The sequence below is a fragment of the Pan paniscus genome, chromosome 1 (genome assembly GCF_029289425.2).
Source record: "Pan paniscus chromosome 1, NHGRI_mPanPan1-v2.0_pri, whole genome shotgun sequence".
Classification (NCBI taxonomy): Eukaryota; Metazoa; Chordata; class Mammalia; order Primates; family Hominidae; genus Pan; species Pan paniscus.
The window spans coordinates 127,752,604-127,776,768 of record NC_073249.2 but is presented as its reverse complement, the minus strand read 5'-3'; the positions used below and the strand labels follow the sequence as shown (position 1 = coordinate 127,776,768).

The 24,165-nt window shown below is 37.9% G+C and overlaps 1 protein-coding gene across 1 annotated transcript in view; it reads left to right on the top strand.

Annotated features, from left to right (window-relative positions):
• Positions 1–10,427: 10,427 nt before the first annotated feature.
• Positions 10,428–24,165, top strand: part of PLPPR4 (phospholipid phosphatase related 4) — a 45,602-nt gene continuing 31,864 nt past the window's right edge. The window contains exon 1 of the mRNA XM_003808459.5: positions 10,428–10,971. Within this exon, the coding sequence (XP_003808507.3) occupies positions 10,750–10,971 (222 nt within the window). The 5' untranslated portion in view covers positions 10,428–10,749. The remainder of the gene's footprint in view (positions 10,972–24,165) is intronic.

Genomic DNA, 24,165 nt, shown 5'->3' with positions numbered 1-24,165 from the left:
TTCACAAGTGTAAGACTTTCTTCATTTGCTTGAGGCGACATGAACATAGGCGGCTTTGGTACTTACATCTGTACAGCTTTGCCACCAGAAAGAGAAGGACACTCTTCTCCTTTGATTCTAGTTAGAAAACTCCTGGGTATTCAGATAGGCTCCTACTGGTTTCATGATCATCTCTGGACAAATCTCCATGGCCAGAGGATATAGGGTAGCATAAATGATAGGCTTCACTTCAGTTGTGTGCTCACCCCACTATTAGTGTGGTGCAATCTAACAGAAAATGTCCGGGTGTCTCAGGACCACATATTAGCTTGTATTTGGAAGAGAGGACCTCTCTCAAAAGAAGGGGTCATTGCAAACCAAAGCGACAGATATTTCCTATACGTGGAATCAAAGTCAAAGTTTTATGAAAGAACATTTTATTGAATGATAAATTAATAACATACAATTGCATGTGATGGGCAAGTCAATGAATCTGAGAATTCTAAAGATTAAGTGAGCATAGTCTCCCTATTTGCAGAGACAGGACTAGAGATTCTCTGTTGTTTGTGACTCCACATCTATATGAAATCACATTTGCAGCCAAGAGTGGTGGCACATGCCTGTAATCCCAGTGCTTTGGGAGGGTGAGGTGGGAGGATCACCTGAAGCTAAGAGTTTAAGACCACCCTGGGCAACATAGTAAGATTCCAAATCTACAAAAAAAAAAAAAAAAAATTGGCCAGGAATGGTGGCACACACCTGTAGTCCTGTCTGCTCAGGAGGCTAAGGTGGGAGGATCATTTGAACTCAGGAGTTCAAAGCTGCAGTGAGCCATGACCACATCACTGCACTCCAGCCTGGGTGACAAAGAAAGACCTCATTAAAGAAAAAAATAAAAGAAAAAAGAAAAGAAAGGAAAGAAAGAAAGAAATCGAGTTTGTGTTACTGTTATGTATCAAAAAGGAGTCCAGTATAAATAGAGTCATTTTTCAACTATCAATGAACAAATCTATATCAAAGGAGTAACTAAAGGGTTAAAAATTATTTAAAGTCTGTAATTTTATGTATTTTATTTTATTATTTTTAGAGGGAGTCTTACTCTGTCACCCAGGCTGGAGTACAGTGGCACAATCTCAGCTCACTGCAACCTCCACCTCCCAGGTTCAAGTGATTCCCCTGCCTCAGCGTCCCAAGTGTCTGGGACTACAGGTGCATGCCACCATGCCTGGCTAATTTTGTATTTTTAGTAGAGATGGGGTTTCACTGTGTTGGCCAGACTGTTCTCAAACTCCTCACCTCAAATGATCTGCCTGCCTCAGCCTCCCAAAGTGTGCGATTACAGGCATGAGCCACCACGCCTGGCCAATTTTTATGTATTTTATATACTGCTGTGAAATTGAAATAAACTTTAATTCTATATGTTTTATTTTAAAGTTATGAAGTGTCTTAATTTTAGCAATAATCTTGCTTCAGCTCTTTTGATAGGAGCTTCGATAACAAATAGTATACATGAAAGTTTTATGAGTGTTAGTAAAGGTGGTTTTTCATATCCAGGAAGGTGTTTTCTTTCATTAATTTATTCTAAAATCATTTGGACTTTTGCCCCAATTTTTCTTACAATTGGTTCTGAAACATAATGTCTATCATCACAACAGTCAAATTAAGAGAGGGTGTAAAGAAAAATTGTATTTTAATGTGACAAATAAAAGTCCCAGCCCACAGAAGAGTTCAACAAGTAAGGAGAACAGGACAGGTGGGAAGATGTATGCAAGAGCCACATAGATGCACAGGTAGAGAAAACGAGGACAACTAACATATAGATTATAGAACCATTTGGAGCTGTCTTAGCCTGGGAACAAACCCGGAAACTTCAAAGGGGAATCAAATCTTTAGTAGAATTTAAGATGCAATATTTAAGAGAAGGCATGGGACTAGAAACTGCGGAGAGAAGAGGGGACAATAAAGATCTACTTTACTGAAGCATATTTCTCAGCAGCTCCTAAGAGATGCTCAAAATTCCCATGTTGTACTAATCATAATACATAATCTAACTTGCAACCAATGGATAATTACTAAAGGATTGAGAGAATGCACTTCTTGTTGGAGCCGATGGCATTCTCATAGTGTCAGGAGAGAGAAAGGGAGAGAGACAGGGTGCTTATTCATTTATATAAATTATAAAATCAGTAATTGAACATTCAAAACATTTATGTTGTTCCAGTTTTATAGTCATCACTGTAGAAGGAAGGGTAAAAGGAATGAAATTTATTTATTCAATAAAGATTCGCTGAACTCTTGATATGTACAAAATACTATGTTAAGGGTTCAAAAAGGAAGAAAAGGTGAATTAGATATGGCTTATACTTTCAAGAAGAAAAATATTATTGGGGGTAAATAAGACAATCAAGGCAAAATTTTTATACGTGATCTACAAAAATGTCCAAAGAAAGCTCTAAAGGATCACATAGGAGGGAAAGTTTGAGGAAATCTCATAAGGAGGTTACTTTGGTTTGAAATTTGAAATATCATTAAAGGAAGAGTACAAAAAAGGCTTTGATGCAAGATAATATGGTTTATAAAATGCCATGTAGCCTAGGATGTCTGGAGTTAGTGTCTGTACAGGGAGGAGAGGTAAGATGGAAAGATTGGTGGAGGCCAGGCAGAGGCCCTTATATGCCAGGCTAAAGACTGAATACAATTTTATAGGCAATGAAGAATCATAAAGCACTTTTGAGCAAGAGAGTGGCATGATCAAAATTGTGCTTTAAGAGAATTTTCATGGCGCAAAGTTATAGACTTGATCAGAAAATGGAAGATTCGTAGTTAGGGAAATTAGCCACTAGGCTATGATACTGTCACTGAAATAATGAAGTGAACAAAATGGTAAGAGCAGACATGGAAAAGAGGAAATGGAGAAAAGAGAAATGACGTGTTGTTTCTCCAATTCACTCATACAATTTGAAGTACAAGATGAGAATATATCAAATAAAATAAAATGATTTATAGCCTTGTGCTAGATTGTGCAGTCAAAATAAGGTCTACTGGTATTCAGAGAGATGCCTTTGAGAGCTAGAGTAGCAAGGACAAAATTCAGAAATGTGAGATATGAGTGCATTCCAGGAGAGTAGAACAGCATGTGAGAAGGCACAGGAACAGAACAAAGATGGTGCAAGTGCAGCTCAAACAAGCTCATCAGAGGAGAGGATACATCTCTGCAGAGCGGGACACAAGACAAGTGTCTAGGGGGGCAGGACTTACCCAGAGGGGTGTTGTATGATGGAAGAGCCTGAAGGCCATAGCTGACTTTTTTAGGAAACCAGGCATTAATTGATGCTAATGGAAATACGGAAGAGAAAAATACGAAAGGGCAAAAGTTCATTGGAAATTCAAAAGAATTTGGAGACTAAATATAAGGGACACAGGCATGCATAAATCAAGGATGATGACAAGATTTTTAGATTGAGTGGTTTGGATCATCTTATACTTTAAATAGCTGCTGCTTGTTACTTTGCAGGAATATAGTGGAGAACCAGTTGCAGTGTGACACTGAAGAAAAAGGAATGGCCAATTTATATGTGTGTATTTCTCAACCCTTTCACACATAAACTAGTGTATTAACACAGCACAATAAGGTAAATGTTTTAAAAGGGAATTGAAGGCAGCTTTGCAGAACTTAGTAGGAAAAGCATCACATTTTTGTAGTATGTGAACATGAAGAAAAATCAAGTTTTGGAGAAATACTTTAAATTTAAAACTTCCAAATAAAATCTATTCAATTTTTAAATGAGAAACTTGAGCTTACTTGAGCTTACTTGTGCAGAGAATGGCTACATACATTTTCTCATCAGAATTTTTACTTTTGACCTCTTTAAATTCTTGATAGTAACCATTGAAGAGAAACTTTGCACAAGTAGGTGATAAAAATCTGATATCATTGCTTTATAGTCATTAAAAATACAACAACCCTTGAAATTACATGTGAAGAATTCAATAGCACTGCCTTCATTGACAAAAGTAATGTTTAAATTTCTTGTGATAAACTTAGATGTTTCTAAATCCAATTAAATATCTTTTATCACATATTGCAAAAGAAAAATAATGCTTTATTTGCAGAATGTACATTCATTTTTAGAGCCATTGCTATGCAGGTAGCATGGAAGCCATAAACAAGACATATCTGTACCCATGGACAGAATTTACAGAGAGAAGACAGAAATAGCAATCTCTTCCCTCTGTTGTACCTGTGAGGAGAACCGTTGGATCTCTCCACTCTCCAAGCACCTTTAACAGACCACACCTAGGGGTGTGCCCGGTGCTCCTTGGGCAATAACATATGCTGCAGCTGGTTGTCCAGTGGGTTTCCAAGTAGTGGGGCTCCCTCTTGGCTATATTTAGTACATTGGGGTGCAGCAGCAAATTCTGAAGTTGTTTCTCTTCTGATTTATAGCCTTCTGAACTTGCTGTCACGCACTGTTCCACCTTGAATCTGGATTATTGCAACCAGAAGCAATCTGCATTGAGACTTTGCACAGACCCTGCTAAGGCCCTGAGGGGATCAATATCTTATGGGACAGTTGAAACCCATTCACAACACACTGGTATGACAATGCACAACACAACTCTGCAATGAACTTTTTGTTTTGTTGCCTATATCACTGCTGTAGGTTATCCTGGGGAAGCCACTGATTTCCAGGGCAAAGTTATGTTCCTGTGGGATGAAGCTCCGTAGATTCATGTAAATCAGCTTCTACCATATCCTGATAGGGAATCACAGAGGACCATAGTGGACAAAAGTCATTGATGGTAAAAAAAAATAAAAAATAAAAAAAGGTAAAATTATATTTAAAAAATCTCTTGCCTGGGTCAGGCATGGTGGCTTACACCTGTAATCCCAACACTTTGGGAGGCCGAGGCAGGCAGATCACTTGAGGTCAGGAGTTCAAGACCAGCCTGGCCAACATGGTGAAATCCCATCTCTATTAAAAATACAAAAATTAGCCTGGCGTGGTGGCATACACCTGTAGTCCCAGCTACTCTGGAGGTTGAGGCAGGAGAATCACTTGAACCCAGGAGGTGGAGGTTGCAGTGAGCTGAGATCGTGCCACTGCACTCCAGCCTGGGCAAGAGAGTGAAAATCCATCTCAAAAAAAAAAAAAAGAATTTCTTGCCAGAAGAATTGCCGTTAGGTAAATTTGATGTTAGATTAAAAAACAAAAAAGTCATGTCTTCTTATCAAAGGTATGTGACTTTTTTGTTTGATTGTGGGCACAGAAAATGTTTTTACTTGTTGTGGGCACATAAAATGGGCTCTGGCTAAATTAATGAGAAAGACAGGAAAGAGGAGAGGAAAGGATATATTTGGAAAGAAAATGGGGATATAAAAGGAAACAAAAGAAAAGAAAAAAGCCAGACTTCTTAAGGGAAAGGTAAAAAGGACAGTTCAGAGAACCAAAAGGCCGGCATTAGTTATCATTCTCTTTTCTTCTATCATGCATCAACACCAACAATTTTCTGTCTCTGTATCACTTTCCTCAAGATTCAGATTCCTGGGGAACGGGGTCCAGTTGCTCACATTTGGTCACTATCCTATCTGGCCTAGGGCCGACTGAATACCTTCATTTACAGTCCTAGTTTGGACTGTAGAAGTGGGACCGTTTATCATGAAAATTCAAGAAACCATCACAAAAAGAAGGAATGATGGCTCCTGAACAAACACACAACAGATGTCCATTTCACTCCTCTAACCTATACATTTTAGATGTGGAAACGGAGTCCCTGAGTTAAAATGCTCTTATTTACAGCCGTGGAATTAGTCAATGATGAGGCTGTAACTAAAACATCACTTTCTCATCCTTCAGAAGCTTCTCATTTCAGTGTTTTTCCTACTTCACACATCTGCATATTCAGTTATGTTAAGTTTCTTCCATTTAGAAAAATGCAATAAAATCTTACATTGTCCCCTTAAAATGTGGTGGAGTGGGCTGATATCTGAGAAATACGTAACTAATTTAAATATATTTTTATGACCTTAAAGATAAATGTCATGCAAATACCCAAAGGGCAAATAGTTGCCAGGAAACAGAAAAGCAGTTTGCATTTGGCTATGGGCACACAAATCCAATATAGAGAAAAACGACTTCTTTCTTGTCTGAGAAGTCTGACACTTTAAATAATAGTGTCAAATGCATTTTCAGGCATATTTTTTCCAGGTTATTTGTGCTATGAAGTACTCTGTCTCGCGAAATGTCAGAGGGCTGCTTTTTCAGTGGGTGCCATTTTTCATTCGAATGCACTGAAACAGGATTTCCATTGAAAATGTTCAAGTTCTGTGAGGCACATTAAATTGTTTTTAATGTCACTATTATAATGTAGGGCTGCAACTAGCATACATGAAGCAACATTCAATATAAAAGTTTTGCACTTGGCTTCAATGTGAATTTATGTGGTAAAGATGGGATGAAACATATTTTTTAGTTTTGGAGTGTTCTCTAGTAGCCTCTGTGCTGTAAATGGTTTGAATGTCAACTCCTCTCATGGACTTCCTTGACTACCTTTCTTTTTCTTTTTATTATTATTGTTATTATTATTTTATTATACTTTAAGTTCTGGGGTACATGTGCAGAACATGCAGTTTTATTACATAGGTATACATGTGCCATGGTGGTTTGCTGCCCCCATCAACCCGTCACCTACATTAGCTATTTCTCCTAATGTTATCCCACCCCTAGCCCCTCACCCCCCGATAGGCCCCAGTGTGTGATATTCCCCTCCCTATGTCGATGTGTTCTCATTGTTCAATTCCCACTTATGAGTGAGAACATGCACAGTGTTTGGTTTTCTGTTCTTGTGATAGTTTGCTGAGAATGATGGTTTCCAGCTTCATCCATGTCCCTGCAAAGGACATGAACTTATCCTTTTTTATGACTGCATAGTACTCCATGGTGTAAATGTTCCACATTTTCTTTATTGATGGACATTTGGGTTGGTTCCAAGTCTTTGCTATTGTGAATAGTGCCACAACCACCATTCTTAAGAAGTTTCTCATTGTGATTACAACTGCACCTTAATTGTTTGTTTAGTAGTCTATATCACAAGATATAATTATATGTTTGTAAAGAGAGGCAGTAGGTGTAGCCCTTAAGATCACATAGCCTGCAGCAACCTACTGAGTTCAACAGTCTCAGCCCTACTAATTATATCTATGGTCCTTCCATAAAATCATAGTTTACCCCCTGAGTCTCAGTTTTTTAACTATAAAATGTGATAATAATGATACTAATTTCATAAGGATCTTGTGAGTACGTGAGGTAAGATGCAAAGTATTGTTAATGATGCTTATTCCATAGTGAGCTTCATGGAGGTGTTGTCTATTACTATTACTAATTTATTGTCTGTGTCTGTCTTCTCTTCACCTACATTAGCCTGTGAATTCTATGAAGGCAACAAGCATATATACTCTTTTCTCCAGTGGGTGTCTTGTGAGAAATATGCCTCTCACATAGCCGGGGATCAATAAATACTTGTAGGTTGAATGGATGGACTGATGAATGGATGAGCCAGTTTTACATTTCACCAAGTGCTTTCACATATATCGTCACAATTAAGCTACCAGGCATTGTTGTCAGATAGTACCAGTACTCTTCTCATTTTACATAATAGAAAACTAAAGCTTGGAGATACTAAGTGATTTGCTTATGAGCAGAGTTCAAACATTACAAATCCTGAGCTCAAGTTCATGTCTTCTGACTCCAAATTTTATTCTGTTTGGGTTCAAATTTTTCTATTTATTTATTCTATCTCTGAGTTCTGTCTACTGATTTTTTTTATAAAATAGGGAAATCATTTGCCCTGTTCACTTCATTGCATTGTTTTGAGTATCAAAAGTGAAAGTAGGTAATATATATCAAACTGTTACCCCAATGTAAGACATTACTATGGTGTTTAGTATTTAAGGGAATCTTTAGCTTGATTGTTTTATGAAATGCTATATATTAGAAAAATAAAATTCAAAAGAAGAGAGACAGAAGGAAGGAGAATCTGACCTAATGAAAGATAAAGGATTTACAATAAGTATTGGCTTTGAATTCTGAAACATTTCCTGATCCTTGACAATGTGAGCAGGTCAATCTGGGCAGACCAGCTAGGGAGGAAAAAAAGAGTACCTTTCTGATGTTTTGACAATTTGTTGAATTGTTGATGTATGGTCAGCATACATCTCTGATATTTCATCACATACCTTCAGGTTTTTTTGCTATTGAAATTAGGTGGGTATAGGTTTAGTCTTATATTTCACCTCTTCTCAAATAAAAACACTGAGTTTCCAGGATGATAACATCTCTCTTAAGTTTAATATGTTCTAGCTTATTTTTTACCTCACCAAAAATTGTAAATTTTCTTGAGGTACCAAGAAGGTTGAAAAAAGAAAGGGCTCCAGTACCCACCCCCTCCACAAGACAAAGTAACATTGGTAGTAATGAAAAGTATAACTACTGATTAATGTAATAGTTAAACAGAATCAACAAGCACTTAATGAACATATACTATGTGAAAAACTATGCTATACGGTTATATAAGCATCACTTAATTTTATTGTTCCATTTATTTCTTCACTATGTACTGACAACCTACTCTTTGCCAGGCACACTTGTAGTTACCAGAAAACACAATAATGAAAATGTGCTTGACTTTACGGAGTTCACTAGTGGGTGAGGCAGACAAGATAAAAAAGGACACAGAAATACTTGATATACTATCAAATGGTGACAAATTCTATGAAGAATAAAATAGTATAAAAGAATAAAGAGTAACAGAGTTCTGAGATTATGAATCTACTCGGTGCATCAAACACAACTTCCCTGAGGAGTTAAAATTTGTGCAGAGATATGAATTAAATGAGGGGTTAAGCCATGCAATTTTGGCGGAACAGAGTTCTTGGACAAAGGAACAGTAAGTACAAAGCTCCTGAGGCAGTGAAAGGCTAGGCTGGAACGGCCAGACCATTGAGGTGCAAAGTGATGTGAATGAGGTCCTAGAACCAGGCAAGGTGGCCAGGCAGGGCTTTAAGGAAGAGACGGGAGGTTTGGACTTTCCATTGAAGTGGAAGAGAGCTCTTGGAGGGTTTGGGTAGGGGAATAAAACAATTGGGTTTACTTTCCAAAGGACCTTTCTGGCTGCTGCGTAGGGAATGGTTTGTAGGTTGTGGGAATGGCAAATGCAAAAGCTGGTAGAACAGTTAGAAGGCCGTTAGCTTATTCCAGTCTAGGCAAGAGATGGCGGTCGCTGTGTGTGGTGGGGGGTGAGGGCAAGCATTGAGTTTAGGAAGAAGATGTAGTTCTCTTCTGATTACTTCTATTTTCTAAGTGAAATAAGAGTTAATGTCATGAACTGAGAATGAGGAGATTTGAGAAGTGAGAAGTTGTGAATGGGAAAATGGCTGGACAGAAAAAATTATAGAATCGTGGCGGCAACTCCAGGACCTACTTGGAGTTTGTGGTCATGAGTTGGATGTGAGACAGCATCATGCGGTTGTGTGTTTTTCTCCAGCCACTTTCAGTTGCTCTGGTAAGGGCAGAGAATTGGGTTCAACTAAGCCGGGATATTATCAGGTGAGTATGGCAAATTGGGAGGCGGAAACAAGCAATTATATTGCTAGACTTTGGAACCCAAGCCTGGCAGAGGAAAGTGGGGGCAAGAGTGGTGTTGGCAGTGAAATGAGTATATTATTAGATAGGATGGTCCCATACTGCCAAAGACCTATTGGAGGAGCAACTAAAAAAGGGAAATGGATAAATGAGTTGGGAATTGGCCATCACATGCTTGAAATGGAGACTTGGAGATATTGGAAATGGCCTGGGACATGTGATCACAAAATTAGGTCATCTTTATTAGTATAATATCATGTCTCGTGTTTGCTGGGTCTTTCTCTCTTCTATATCAACTTGATACTTCTGGTTGCCAAAGTAATCACAAAATTGAGACTAGCCATGTATACTGCCAACAAGATGAAGGACTTTAGATTATTAATATCTGAAGACATACTTCTTTTTACTGTTATGATTGCAATACTGACACTGTTCTGGGGGTGTGACAGTGAGATTAGAACATACAGTAGCCTCTGGGCTCAATGAGGATGCCCATTACCTGTGCATTCACACATCTGCCTCTCTGGATGCAAGGAACTCACATCATTCCCACACAACCGGTAGTGTTTGTTAGTGGGTGCTTCGATATGGAAGGGAGATAAGGAGTCTCCTAGGCAGAGAATCCCCCGTAGGAGCTGCCATTCCTGGGTAGCAACAAGCTGTCAGTTAATGCCTACCTCAGCCTACTTTTCAGTATGGGATCCAAGATCTCATTTCGTGCAGGTAGGGGTTGGTTTTCTTGCTATGGGTCAGCGCGCTGGAGCAGGGCTTCTGATCCTTAGCATTCTTTAGTGGCATTCCTAGAGTGACCTAGGAGGCTCCCCAGGAGGAGACTAGGTGGCTTAGCTCCTCAGCCTAACTACTGCAGAAACCAGGAGTGCGTCCCCCTTTTCGGATTCTTGACGTCAAGCTCCGACAGCCTTGGAGCGTCGCAAGGGCGGTAGAGAGCTGAGGGAGGGTGACAGGGAGGGGAAGCCATTGCAGCAACAGCTTGGAGGAGGGAGCTGGACGTCGTCTCTCGCCAGAAAAACGGGGAGCAGGAGCCAGACTAGGGGAGGAAGAGGACTGGCCCGCTCAGGGAATAGCTGGGTTGCTGCAAAAAGGGGCGGGGAGAAGGCGGGGGCGCTGCATGCAGCGCGCTGGCTCCAGCGGTGGCCGCGGGGAATGTGACATCAGCGGCGCCGGGCGCTTGGGGCTGGAGGAGGCAGCTCGCCTCAGCTGCGCTGTGCACACCTCGCCCGGGGGAGGACGCAGACCCGGGCAGGCGGCAGGGATGTCGGCGAAGGAGAGGCCAAAGGGCAAAGTGATCAAGGACAGCGTCACCCTCCTGCCCTGCTTTTATTTCGTCGAGGTGAGTTGGCCCAGTGCCTTGGCATAATGCAGATCCTCTGGGCATCTCCTGAGCGAATTCAGGTCCTGGACAGTGTTGGAGGCGCAGAGATCCTGCCGGGCGCGCGCGGCTGTCCCCAAATGCCCGACCCTCCCCTCTTCCCCTAGATTTCACAGCAGCTCCCCGAATGTGCCTGTGAATACCTGTCAGCCCGGGGTGATTACCATTAGAGGTGTCGCTGCTGGGTGGCCTGCAGGGAACGGATACCTGTGTGAGTGAGTGTGGTTTTAGTTCCTTGGCCCTCCTGTAGTGCCTGTGTGCACAACGTCCGCTAGTGCCCCAGAGGGGCCATGATGCCCATATTTCGGGATTTGTGTCTTCAACCTGCCGAGTACGTGTCGGGAACTCCGTGTGCACACAGCTATGCCTAGGGCATATGAGGGTTGAAGGTGTTTACATAGTACAAATATTGTTAATTGCTTTTATTGCTCCTGCCCCCCCCCAAATCCTTCTCCTATTATATTATTTTGGTGCTTACATACGCTTCTGAAATTGGATCTGCATCTCTAAACATCAATCATCAATGTACTGGCCTCTTTCCACAGTAAAAAATACATATTATATATGTGTGTATACATAACTATATATAATATTTTAAATCTATGACATCATCTGATTTTACATGATTTGTATCTGAGTATTTACTGTGCTGAGCAGTATTATAGATAAGCAATTAAATGCAGATGTATCCGTAATGACCCTCTAACTTACCAAAATGCAGTATTTGAAGGAGAAACAATTCATAGGAGTGTTATAAAGATTGACAGATACAGTGATTCCATGTACTGTGCTCCATTGCATTAGGAAGACATTTTTAAGCAAGAGGTTTATTAAATTACAGATACTAAAGGGTTGTATTGCATAGGTTTAGGGAAATCAGATGGTTTTAGGCACAAAACTATATTCTGTTTAGTTAGAGTCTGGGTTGCATAGAGAATTATAAGACTGTTGCTGAATCATAAATATCCTTCTCTGGCCATCTTTTCAGCCAAATATGGAGGTTTAGCCCTTCGAAGTGCAAACAGTAGATTCTGTATTCAATGATTGTAAGGCTTATCTGTGCTGAGGAATAGTCACTGCCTTGAAACTTGGGAGAAGAGACATTGTCGGACTGTTCTTATAGGTAACAATATATTTGGAAGTTTTGTAGAAGTGTCATAAATTTTTTAAATAATTTCAGTTTCAAGAAAGATGTATGTGACTTGCATAAGTTTCAGAGAAATGATGGGTGACCCCTGCATTCATGAACCATAGAAAAGAAGCAAATAAAAAAATCTATGTATTTAAAATAATGAATCCATTTATTATCCTTTCTCTTTTCACAAGAGATTTTTGGGAACATGGTTTAGGTAATTTTTGTTGAAAGATAATAAAGAGCTTTCTCAAGAAAAATGTAGGTAGCAGAAGATTCCATGATGAAAAGGGCGAAGGAATAGAAAGATGAGATACCTGCCTTCAAGTTCAATCCATCAGACCACTTGTCGCATGGCTAATCCGTGTAGTTTTGTATTATAGTGATTTCATTTGTGTCTGAATCAATGACATTTGTCTAGGAGAAATCAGTTAATGGCTGAGTTCCATCTCCAGGAAGGAACACACCTGAGGTCAGCTAGAAGCTGACTACATGTGGGTTGCAGCTATATGGCTTCAAGGAAAATGCCCTCATGAAAGAGGAGGCAAACCAGAGAATTAAGGATGTGCCTTTACAGAATGTACGTGGGCGCTTTTGAGGCATCTTTAACCGGAGTACATGTCCCTTAAGCAAGAATTTTAAAAGTACAAGTGCCTCATAATGCATTTGAATTGTGTGTTTAGGAACAGACATCTCACAATTGTTACTTCTTTTCCATGAGTGGAAATAGCCCAGATTCATTACTTTTACTTTGGCCTATTCAGATACCCTCTATGAATTCCTTAGCAGGGCAAGCTGTAGAACAATTACTTGAACACAATTCACGGAGTTTACATGAGCATTGATGACACTGTATCTTGGGGTTAACAGACTTCAAAGACAGAGTCACACAATTCGATTGCAAATTATCTTCCTAAAAATTAAATGCATGATGAACCACTAAAGAGCCTCCAGAAAATGGGAGACTGCATTAGTATAAAAATTATTTAAGGGTTTGACCACATGCACTATCACGCTCCTTTGAAATGACTCATTTTGAAGGTGGTGAGAATGCACTAAATTTACATCTCCTTCGTAGGATGAATAAACATAGCTTGAATTTGCATGTTAGTAAAATGCTCTAGAGTAATGACACTTTGCTTTACAGCATAGTTTCCCAAGACCTTAGAAATTAAGATGGAAAAGTGAAACATGAGTGAATCTCCTTCTGTCACATATCAGTCTAAAGCATATATTCTTAGCCTTCTCTGTTACTCAAACCATAATTTAAGTAACAAGAAGAGGCTAACAAAACAGATCTCAGGAGAAAACAGTCCCTGGTTCTCAAGTCAGTGACACCATGAGCAACTTACACTTTGCCTTTTTTCAAGGAGTTTAGAAGTTTTAAATTACTAATTCATGATAGGTATGAGATGTGAAGAAACTTTAATTGGGAAAATGAGGGAAGGGAAACTTACACTCGAGCCAGAGGGGGCTGAAATCAAGATGGACTGAGTTGTGTCAGGAAAATGGCAGCATGCTCTAGGAAAATCCTGGGCCTTGCAGACAGATTGACTTGGTTCAAACACCGCCTTTGGCAGATACTACATGAATAATTCTGGCCAAGTTACTTCTCTCATCCTTAGTTTCTTCACATATAATAGAATTTACATAATATAAATATAAATACACCTGTATTCATACATAAGAGAAATTATTATACCTACATCTTAGAATATTGAATATATTATGAGGTTAAAGGATCATGACTGAGATATGGTAGGCAATCAAGATATGTTAGTTCCTTTCCTTTCTTATAACTGTTCTTGACCTGAAATAAATTATTTTACTTATAGTTTGGACTTAAGGGATCAAGTCCTGACAAGGTCTAGCTTAAGAGTTCCCATTGTTGAGAAGAAGTCATCTTCTCCCCAATTTCTAGAAATAGTTTGGGCTCCACAGGCTTCTTGAAATGGACTTGTATTAATTGACACAAATGGGGAGAGTGAAGTACTATTTACAGTTTGTACAAGAATAATGACAACCATTTATAAAGTACTTAGTATGTACTAACAATAAAGCTAAATGCTTTACATCCACCATGTTGTTCAATCTTCAAAGTTTCTCTTTAAGAAAGAGGCCATTATTATCTGTGTTTTGAAGAAGAAACTGAAACTCATAAAAGTTAAACAACTTGCCCAATTTTATAAAGCAAAGTTAGAGGCAGGGCTGGGTATTAACTCAAAGGTCACGCTCTTCACCACTGCAATAACAATCTCTCTCAACTTGTTGAAAGAACATTCACATAGGCAAAGTTACTTTCTATGGTTTCTCACTGGTAAAAAATGAAGATGTAGTAAGGCAAGGGCACACTGACAAACAGGGTGATACAGTTTTCTCTGGCAACAGATCAGCTTCCTCAGCTCAGTTCCTCCTCCACTGGGAGTGTCCAAGCACAAAGAGTTGGAGGACAGTGCATACTCCCCACATTGGCTCATCAGTTAGTGGCTAGTGCCCCTCAACAAGAACTCTGGATAGATGCAAGGAAGGAGTAAAGATGTTGGCAGCCCATTTGCAGAGTGTCAAGGTATCTCTAATTATACCCCAATGGGCATTAGGCTGAGGTGTTGGTGTTCAGCCACTAAAACCAAGTAATCTTCTCCTTGTTCACCACGATACCTGATGTTAAAGCACACATTAGTTGAAGGGATAGAATTTAGGGATAGAATTATTTTTTTCTTACATTTTTGGTTTATGGTGCTGCTTGCTAATGAAATGGCTTATGGTTGACAGTAATATTAGATGGTGACTTGAAAAATACGATGATTTTTAGTTTTGCACCTCATTTTATGAGCAAGTTTCTTAACTCAGTTTTACACTGTACAGCCTGGGAAAACAAAGGTCAAGTTGTGAAAAGAACTCTCAGACAAGCATACTCACACCTTATTAGGATAAAGAGAAAAGCAGGTAAAAAGCAATGTTCCACTAGAGAAAAGGTTTATCATGCCCTTAAAGTTCCCAAGTACACTGCAAGTGATGGCTGTATCACTTACAGTGGCAATTGCAGCCAGCAGTATACCTAGAGTTAACAAAAGAGTATTCAAACTTTTTGTTTATTATTATACTTTAAGTTCTGGGGTACATGTGCAGAACATGCAGTTTTGTTACATAGGTATACACGTGCCATGGTGGTTTGCTGCACCCATCAACCTGCCACCTATATTAGGTATTTCTCCTAATACTATCCATCCCCTAGCCCCCCAACCCCCACAGGCCCTGGTGTGTGATGTTCCCCTTCCTGTGTCCACGTGTTCTCACTGTTCAGCTCCCACTTATGAGTGAGAACATCCGGTGTTTGGTTTTCTGTTCTTGTGTTAGTTTGCTGAGAATGATGGTTTCCAGCTTCATCCATATCCCTGCAAAGGACATGAAGTCATCCTTTTTTATGGCTGCATAGTATTCCATGGTGAATGTGTGCCACATTTTCTTTATCCAGAATATCACTGATGGGCATTTGGGTTGGTTCCAAGTCTTTGCTACTGTGAACAGTGTTTCAATAAACATATGTGTATATGTGTCTTTATAGTAGAATGAGTTATAATTATTTGGGCATAGCCCAATATTATATGTGATAAGGCTGGTTGTCTGGGGCTAGTGCACTTCCTTTATGCAAAGGATTACAGTGGTCCCTCTGGGGCTCAGGCTCACAATTTTATTCTCATTAGTCATCCTGCTCAAAGATCAATTCACTATATAATGTAAACAAATGACAAATTACCTTTTTAAACCTAAAAAAATATAAATTCCTAACATGAAATAAATGGGAAAGGGATTCTTTTTACTTAAACATTCTGCTATATGATATAACATTTTTATAACAAACCTGATGCTAATTTTATGAAGGCAGAAGAGTTATGCTTGACCTATATGCAAATATATTTTGACAGGGCTACAGATAGAGAAAAGAGTTTGAAATTGCCTGTTATTCATACGAGAAAACACACAAAGACACATATGTATGCACACACTTCTGTGCATAGGTATGTACAAATACACATGGAGTAAGAATATCATCTCTCTCTCCACTCAGCATAAAATTACAGTATCTGAAGCATTCCAATTCAGAATATTTTAATCTCAAAAAATTAAGATTACTCAGAAAGTTTTCATTCCTTTTGTGTGTGTGTGTGTGTGTGTGTGTGTGTGTGTGTGTGTGTGTGTGTGTTTGTGGCAGGGTCTTTCTCTGTCACCCAGGCTGGATTGCAGTGGCATGATCACAGCTCACTGCAACCTCTGCCTCCCAGGTTCAAATGATTCTCCCACTTCAGCCTCCTGAGTACGTGGGACTACAGGCATGCACCACCACACCCAGCTAGTATTTATAATTTTTAGTAGAGACAGGATTTCACCATGTTGCCCAAGCTGGTCTCGAACTCCTGGGCTCAAGCAATCCTCCTGCCTCAGCCTCCCAAAGTGCTGGGATCACAGGCATGAGCCACTGCACCCGGCCTACTCAGAAAGTTTTCATTACTTTGAATGTGTACTTAGCAGTAGATACGTTGCAGGATTTTGTTAATGGAGCTTAATTCCTATAAGGTCAGTAACTAAACAGTTTGTTCAGAAGAAGAAGCCATTGCTGCTACTCTGTTGCCATCCTACCTGGGGAAGTTCAACAAGCCTTTGAGCAAAAACACACATTTTGAAATTGTGGCATCTTGACAAAACCTTAATACAATTTTTATTTTCTTTCCATTGGAAAGTGTCCACAGGTTTTTAATTGTAGCAAACATTAATTCACAAGATTTCTGTTCTATCTCATGATCTATGTACAAATTATATAACTCATTTGATTTTCTTGCTGAGAAATATTGCTAGCCTATTCCCTTTTACATAAACTTTAGCATCAGTAGGAAATACAAAATCACATTTCTGCATTGCATATACCAAAATAGTAGCTGTAGATTTTTTTCTCTTCTCTAGATTGTATAGAAGTAGAGTCTGCTTAAAGAAGTACTTCAAACCCTGCCAAATGAGATGAGTTGGCAAGTCTCTTCTCTTTCAAAGTCACAATGCATAAAGTCTGATGCAAAATAAAGTAAATAGAGAACAGAGTCCTAAGTTTTAGAGATAGAGTTAAATGAGGACATTTCTACAAATCTAAGCATCGAACATAGCACTTGCTATTAGGGAATTATTTTCTATTCCTAAACACCACCACTATCTTACTGTTTCTTCATGGCCAAGTTACTCAAAATGTGATTTTTTTCTACTTTTCTCTATCAGGAAATAAAAAATACTTGGTTTCTGCCAATTTCAAGGAGATTTTAATAATGATGATAATAATCATAGTAATAACAAAGAATAGTTCATTTCAAGTCTTCTTTATATGGCAGACTCTCTAGATACATTATTTTTAGTCCTGAGAACTACCCTACTGAGAAGGCATTGTTATCTTTATTTTTTGAATCAGAAATTGTAGCTCAGAGAGCTACTGTTTTTACCAGGGACACATAGCAATGAAGTGAGGGAGTCAGGATTTCAGAGCCTGTCCATCTTGCTCTTGCATTATGACTACACCATACTGTCTCACACATGCTTCCAGCAACAATGCTAAACCTAGTGATGAAGTGCAATGGAGAGCCCTGTCTGTGCTGTGACTTGGCTAGCTTCATGGTATCTGGATGTATGCATTTGAAACATGTCTGTTTGTGGCTCTGTCAGAGTTCTGGAACAGAGTTTTTCTCTACATTCAGCTACTAAACTTGGCTGTGTTAGTGGTATTTCCTACTTAATAGTAACTGGTTTAATTTTTGACATGTCTAGAATGCACAGTGTCCCCTAAAAAGAAGCTTCCTCTGGGCAAGCACAAATGGCACCCATGAGTCTCTGATGAAGATTAATGAGGATCAGTGGGTGGGGGTGAGAGGGAAGACTTGGAACTTAAATAGAGTTTAGGAGAGTAGAATATGTAGGTGTGTCCAAATGATAGAAAGAAAGAAACTCAACAAGGTAATAGAAACAGAGAGAGGTCAAGTAAAGCAGGATTAGAAGAAAAAGCATTAGAAAATTGAAGGTAGGAGTGAAGTGTGTGTGTGTGTGTGTGTGTGTGTGTGTGTGTGTGTGATGGAGATCCAATCTGTGAGCAAACCATGGAGACCCCTTTAAACATTTTGGTTTTCTAAGCTGGCTTGTTAAATAAAGATTATTTGAGACACAATTATTGCTGTTTATGTTGGAAATGTATTACAAATATTACTCAAAGCAAACACATTTTCTCTCAGCATATGTACACAGCATAGGCTATTTCTCAAGCAACTTTTGTATTTAAAAGGTGAGGAAATGTCTTACAGAGTTTAAAAGTCTTATTACAGAGATAAGGCTAATAAAATTATGCGATCGAAGAACATATGGCCTCACTGTTTCTTCTACCACCTAAGAAAATTTTGCTTTGAAAAGGTTAACTGAGTTAACCTTTGGACACATCAAGTATGCCAGCATTACCTAAGGACACACTGGTTAATATCAGATCAGGAATAGAACCTAGGTCTCCTGACTCCTGTTCTAGTGCTCTTTCCTAATTATTACTATTTCTAGAATTCCTTTTATTAGAAAGTTTCCCTCTGGATTATAACATTTAAAATACAGGTCATTCTAATTCTACATGTGAACAAATTGTGCTGGCTGTTTGTGCTAACTTCCAAACACATTTCATGACCACCTTACATTAAACAAGTCAAAGCAATTATGAATGGATCTTCCACTGTTCCAAATTGTTAGGCTCTTTGAAAAGCATGGTAATAGCTAAAGATTAGAAAATTAGGAGGGATTTTTCTCATTGCCTAAGTGCCCACCTGTAATTTCACAATTAACTCCCTTGACATGAGGTCTCTAACAGAGAGTACAGGGAAGTATAAACATGGGAAGTAGTAAGAATATAATTTATGTCATCAGTTATGGAATAGCTTTGAATTTTCCCTTATACTTCAATGTAAATTTTTCATACATTATCTCATCTGATCCTTTAAATGCAACTGAGAAGTAAATATAAACTCTATTTTAAAACTTAAGTAACGAAGACTCAGGGAAGTCCAAAAACTTGCCTAAAACTCAAGTAGTGCTATTTTTCATCTTGGTCAGAAGAAAAAAAAAGGTGATATTTAAACTGTGAAATGTCTAATTATGAGCATCATGGTAGCCTTTTATTGTATGAATTAGCTGAGAAATGTATTTACAGATAACTATCAAATGGAGTAATCTTTTCATGGTCAAGTGGATTTTGTAATATGGATGCCAAGGATAGAAATACTAATTTTGGCAGAACTAACATTGAGGTGTTTTTCTTACCAATAATTAGACTGAACCAATTGCACTTAGGTCCATTACTATCTGGTTGGCTGTCAAGCAACATGGAGGATAATGGCTTTCTTATTTGCTGTAACAAGATGGTTTCTGCCTGTGTAAAACTGGTATTTAGATCACTTAAGAATAAATTAAAGAAAAGGGGAAAGACAAGTAATTAAAATCAATGTATTAGTGGGAAAAGGTAAACATGGAATCATACATTTAACAGAAGAATGATGTTTGGGAGTGAGAGCAATGGAAGTAGATGTGACTATATCGTTAACAATTTAATGCTCTTACCAAAAGTCTGCGCTATGGGTTTGCTTAGAGGTAAACTGCCATTTAATGAAATCCTAGGCATGCTTCAGAAATTAAGTCCTCATGGATAGAGTCCAAAAGAGACTAATCTTTTATTAAATGTTCTTCAATAAGGAATGCTAAAATGAAATTCCAGGATATAACCTGTTTTGTACTCTTACAACAATTTATTTATGTGTTGAATAAATATTTATCAATTGCTTATGATGTGACTTTTGGTAAAAGTAATAGAAACAAAATGGAATCATCACTGGCATACTTTCCGGTCTATAGTAGGATTTCAATAAATTTTAACTGGATGTAATAAAATAGGACTAATCATATGAACATAAATTTTTCTTTAACTGTCTTTTATCAGCTGGTGGAGACATTTTTATTTGTAAAGTGATCATAAATTGCCTATCAGAGATATTGCTCGGCCTTGTGGATTATTGAACAGTTGAAGATTAGATCAATATCCAAGGTCTATATGAGTCCTCATCTCTTAATTGTACTTACGTTCATTTTATAATCTAGGACTTACCTATGGATTGTTTGAGATTTGAAATTTCAAATAAAGGCATCACTGAAGCAAAGAACTTTGCAATTTTAATTTTCATAGAAAGTTATTTTAGTTACATAAGGTGCATATACCAGCAAACAATTTTTTGCGCCTATGGTAAAACAAACTATTAGATATTTTTTTTTTACTTTTTTAAAAGAATATAGTTTTCTTCTTTACTTGATCTACCAATTAGCTTTAGAATCTTGGGCAATTAACTTATTTTCTCTAAGCCTCATTTTTCTCATTTGAAAATGATGGAACTATTGTGGTCAGGTTAGAGTAATTACGACCCTTTAATCATATGCAAATTATAAAATATGGCCAAGAATTCTAAAGCAAAGTCAGGCCTAGTAAATGAATTTTCTCTGTCCCATTTACCAACACCCCCTCTCCCATCTTGTCTAAAGTAAACTTTGTGGTAGCTTTAGATGCTACCTGATTCCCTGGAAAGGGGCTGGTTCTCCTGATTGTTTTTTATTGGTATCACACATTTATGTATGTTTTATACAGTGTGCATACAATGGTGGAGCAGTTTATTACAATGTATAATACAACAACAACAAATATTTACTGGAATTCCTGCTCATTTTTATAGATAGAGGGACATATGCACACACTCACAAAATAGAGACCACTTTTTTTCAGTACCCTTACCTTGACCTAGTCAGTGGAGGGGAATTCTCATTTACTGTGTGTCTTCTAAACACAGTGCCCAGGTAACACTCTACTGAAAGTCTCTACTCCAAGGTTGTTGGTAGGCCCATAATCTGTAAGCCACTGCCATTCTTATCTTTCCAGAGTTCTAAAATATCATATATAAACTCGTCAGCAGCAGTGTCTGTTCAATGCAAATTAAATATCTTCCCATGCCTCAACTGAACCATCTGTGAAATAAAGAATATTATGCTTTCTAAAAATGATGAATAAATTAGATTTAGTCTTTGGGAATGAGTCATCTCATTTAGGCTATTGTATGATTCATTGGAATCTTTTTTTTTAAGGCAGTTGGATACACCCTGAAGAATTAATAGGTTACTTATCCCTTGGGTGATGATCTGAAAATGCCTGTATTGTAGCAACTGAGATTTGAGTTATTAAAACATGGAGAACATCCAACTGTGAAGATTTGGACATAAATAATGTCTTCTTCATGGCAAAACCTGATAAAAAGGATGGTCAGCAATCTGTTATAAACAATATACTATAGGGAGATGAATTTTTGAAAACTCTTCTGCTTTAAGACCTCATTTGATTTCTAGCTTCCAGTTGAATTTTATGTACATGAAGAAAAATTATTTGATGGTGTTACATCTTTCAATATTTCAGTCTCAGACTAATGGTTATTCCATAGATAATATTGGTTCTGGTAATTTTTAGATGGTTGGCCCAGGACATAATTAAGGAAAAATTCTTTTTATTATTTATTTTTAAACTCCAGCCTGTAGAACAATGCAAATAGCTGAGAGCAGACAGTCTCTCAATAAATCTGTGATGGATTAGTCATTGCGTAGGTCAATAAATCTAGCAGCTTAATTAATGAATATAGGGAGACAGAGCCTGGACTGAACCTCAGCTTTGGCTTTGGCCTTGGCCACATTATTCTTTGGCTGACCTTAAAGGCTAGTGGTTCTTTCAGTCCTGTTCAGAAATAGAGGAAGAGATTGCTAAGACTTCACTGCTCAAATGTATGTTCCAACATGACTAACAAGGGCCAAGTGTAGCACATCCTAGAAAATGCCTACTCTATGGGACTACAAAAATCTTTAAGAACTGCTCATTCCAAACTCAGCAGGCTGTTTCTTCCTCCACCACTACCCTTCACCTTCCTAAGATTCCAGAGGTCGATGCAGCACAGTAGGGAGAGGGAGAGGGGTATGAGGTACCTCATATGAGATGACCCTAAGAATCACAAGGACTGACGTTTTCCAGTAAAACACATAACACAATCCTACTTACTTTAATTAACTTAATCACAGCATTAAAATGTTAGAAAATAAAATAGAAGTTATTAATGTCCCACATTAAGTGCTCAACTTCAATATCTCTTTTACATACACCAAGCCTTTTCAAAAATGAAACTTAAATAACTAAGGCCTTCAGCAGCATTGGAAACTTAACTTTGAAGAAGGGCTCATAATGGGCATCTAAGTGTGCATCTAAGTGTGTATAAAGATGTGTATGTAGGAGACAAGCTTAGAGGGAAGAGAAGCTTGTGATATGCTAGAGCGTTCTAATCTCTGAAATTAGATGAGAAATTCCTTTTCTGGATAATTAATAGGTCAAATAAAATGTATCAGGCACATGGAAAATACTAAAAAGTATTTGTTAAGTATTGAATGTAATAGAAAATACGAACTTTCATAATGTTTAAGTAAAATGGTTTAATAATAAAATTGATACTTTATTTTAATAAACATCGTGAAAACATAATTAATTTAGAAACACTGATGGTCTTTAATTCAGTCATTCCTGTGTATATAATGTTAAGATTATATGTCAATTTAAATCTCAAAATCAGAAATTTGCTTCTCTTATGCTATAACTCAAATACAAGGGGACTTCTAAAAGTTCATGGAAAAAATGGAATTAAAAGATAAACACAAAAAATATAAACTTTATTTCTCAACATAAGCTCTATCAAGTTCAAGATAGTTTAGTAAGCAATGATAAAAACCATTAGTCCATTCCTAAAGAACTGATGCTAATGGGAATTTAACCATATCATTGCAATCTTTTTTACATTATCAGCTAAAGAAAAATGGGTGCCTTTGAAAGATTTCTTAAGAATAGAAAACAAGAAGAAGTTAGAACAAGCCAAATTAGGACTGTGAAATGGATGCCTAATGATTTCTCACTGACACTCTCACAAAATTGCCCATGTTTGGTGAGAGGGATGAGCATTGTTATGATGGAGAAGGATTCTCTAGCAAAGCTTTCTTGGGCTTTTTTCTGCTAAAGCTTTGGCTAACTTTCTCAAAACACTCTCATAATAAGCAGATATTACTGTTCTTTGGCCCTCCAGAAAGTGAACAAGCAAAATGCCTTGAGCATCCCAAAACGATGTTGTCATGAACTTTGCTCTTAACCAGTCCACTTTTGCTTTGCCAGGACCACTTTCCCATCTTGGTAGCCATTGTTTTGATTGTGCTTTGTTTTCAGGATCATACTGATAAAACCATGTTTCATCACTTGTTACAGTTCTTTGAGGAAATGCTTCAGGACTTTGATCCTACTTGTTTATTTTTGTCCATTGAAAGCTCTACTCTTTGTCTGCAGCCAATCTGGCCACAGTTGCTTTGGCACCAATTGAATGGAAAGTTTGCTAAACTTTAATGTTTCAGTCAGAATTGTGTAAGCTGAACCAAGTGAGAGGTCTATGTTGTTGGCTATTGTTTGTGTTGTTAATAGTCAGTCCTCTTCAATTAGGGTATGGACAAGACAAATGTTTTCCTTGCAAATTGATGTGGATGGTCTGATGTTGTGGGCTTTATCTTCAACATCATCTTTTCCCTTCTTAAAATGAATTATCCATTTGTAAACTGCTGATTTCTTGCATTTATAAACTTTCTGCAAATTATCAATGATTTTGCCATTCTTCTACTAAAGCTTCATCATAAATTCAATGCATGTTCTTGCTTCAATTTTAGCAGAACTCATGTTGCTCTGACAGGGGTTCTTTTCAAACTGATATCTTATCCTTCTCGGTGCTTCAAACTAGATCTTTTTCAGATATGTTATGAGTGAGTATGAGCTTATTTTGGTGCAAAAAATTGAAATCCATTCACAGTTTTTTCATAATATACATGTTCCATGACTTTTGAAGATCGCTCATGTAGAAGTT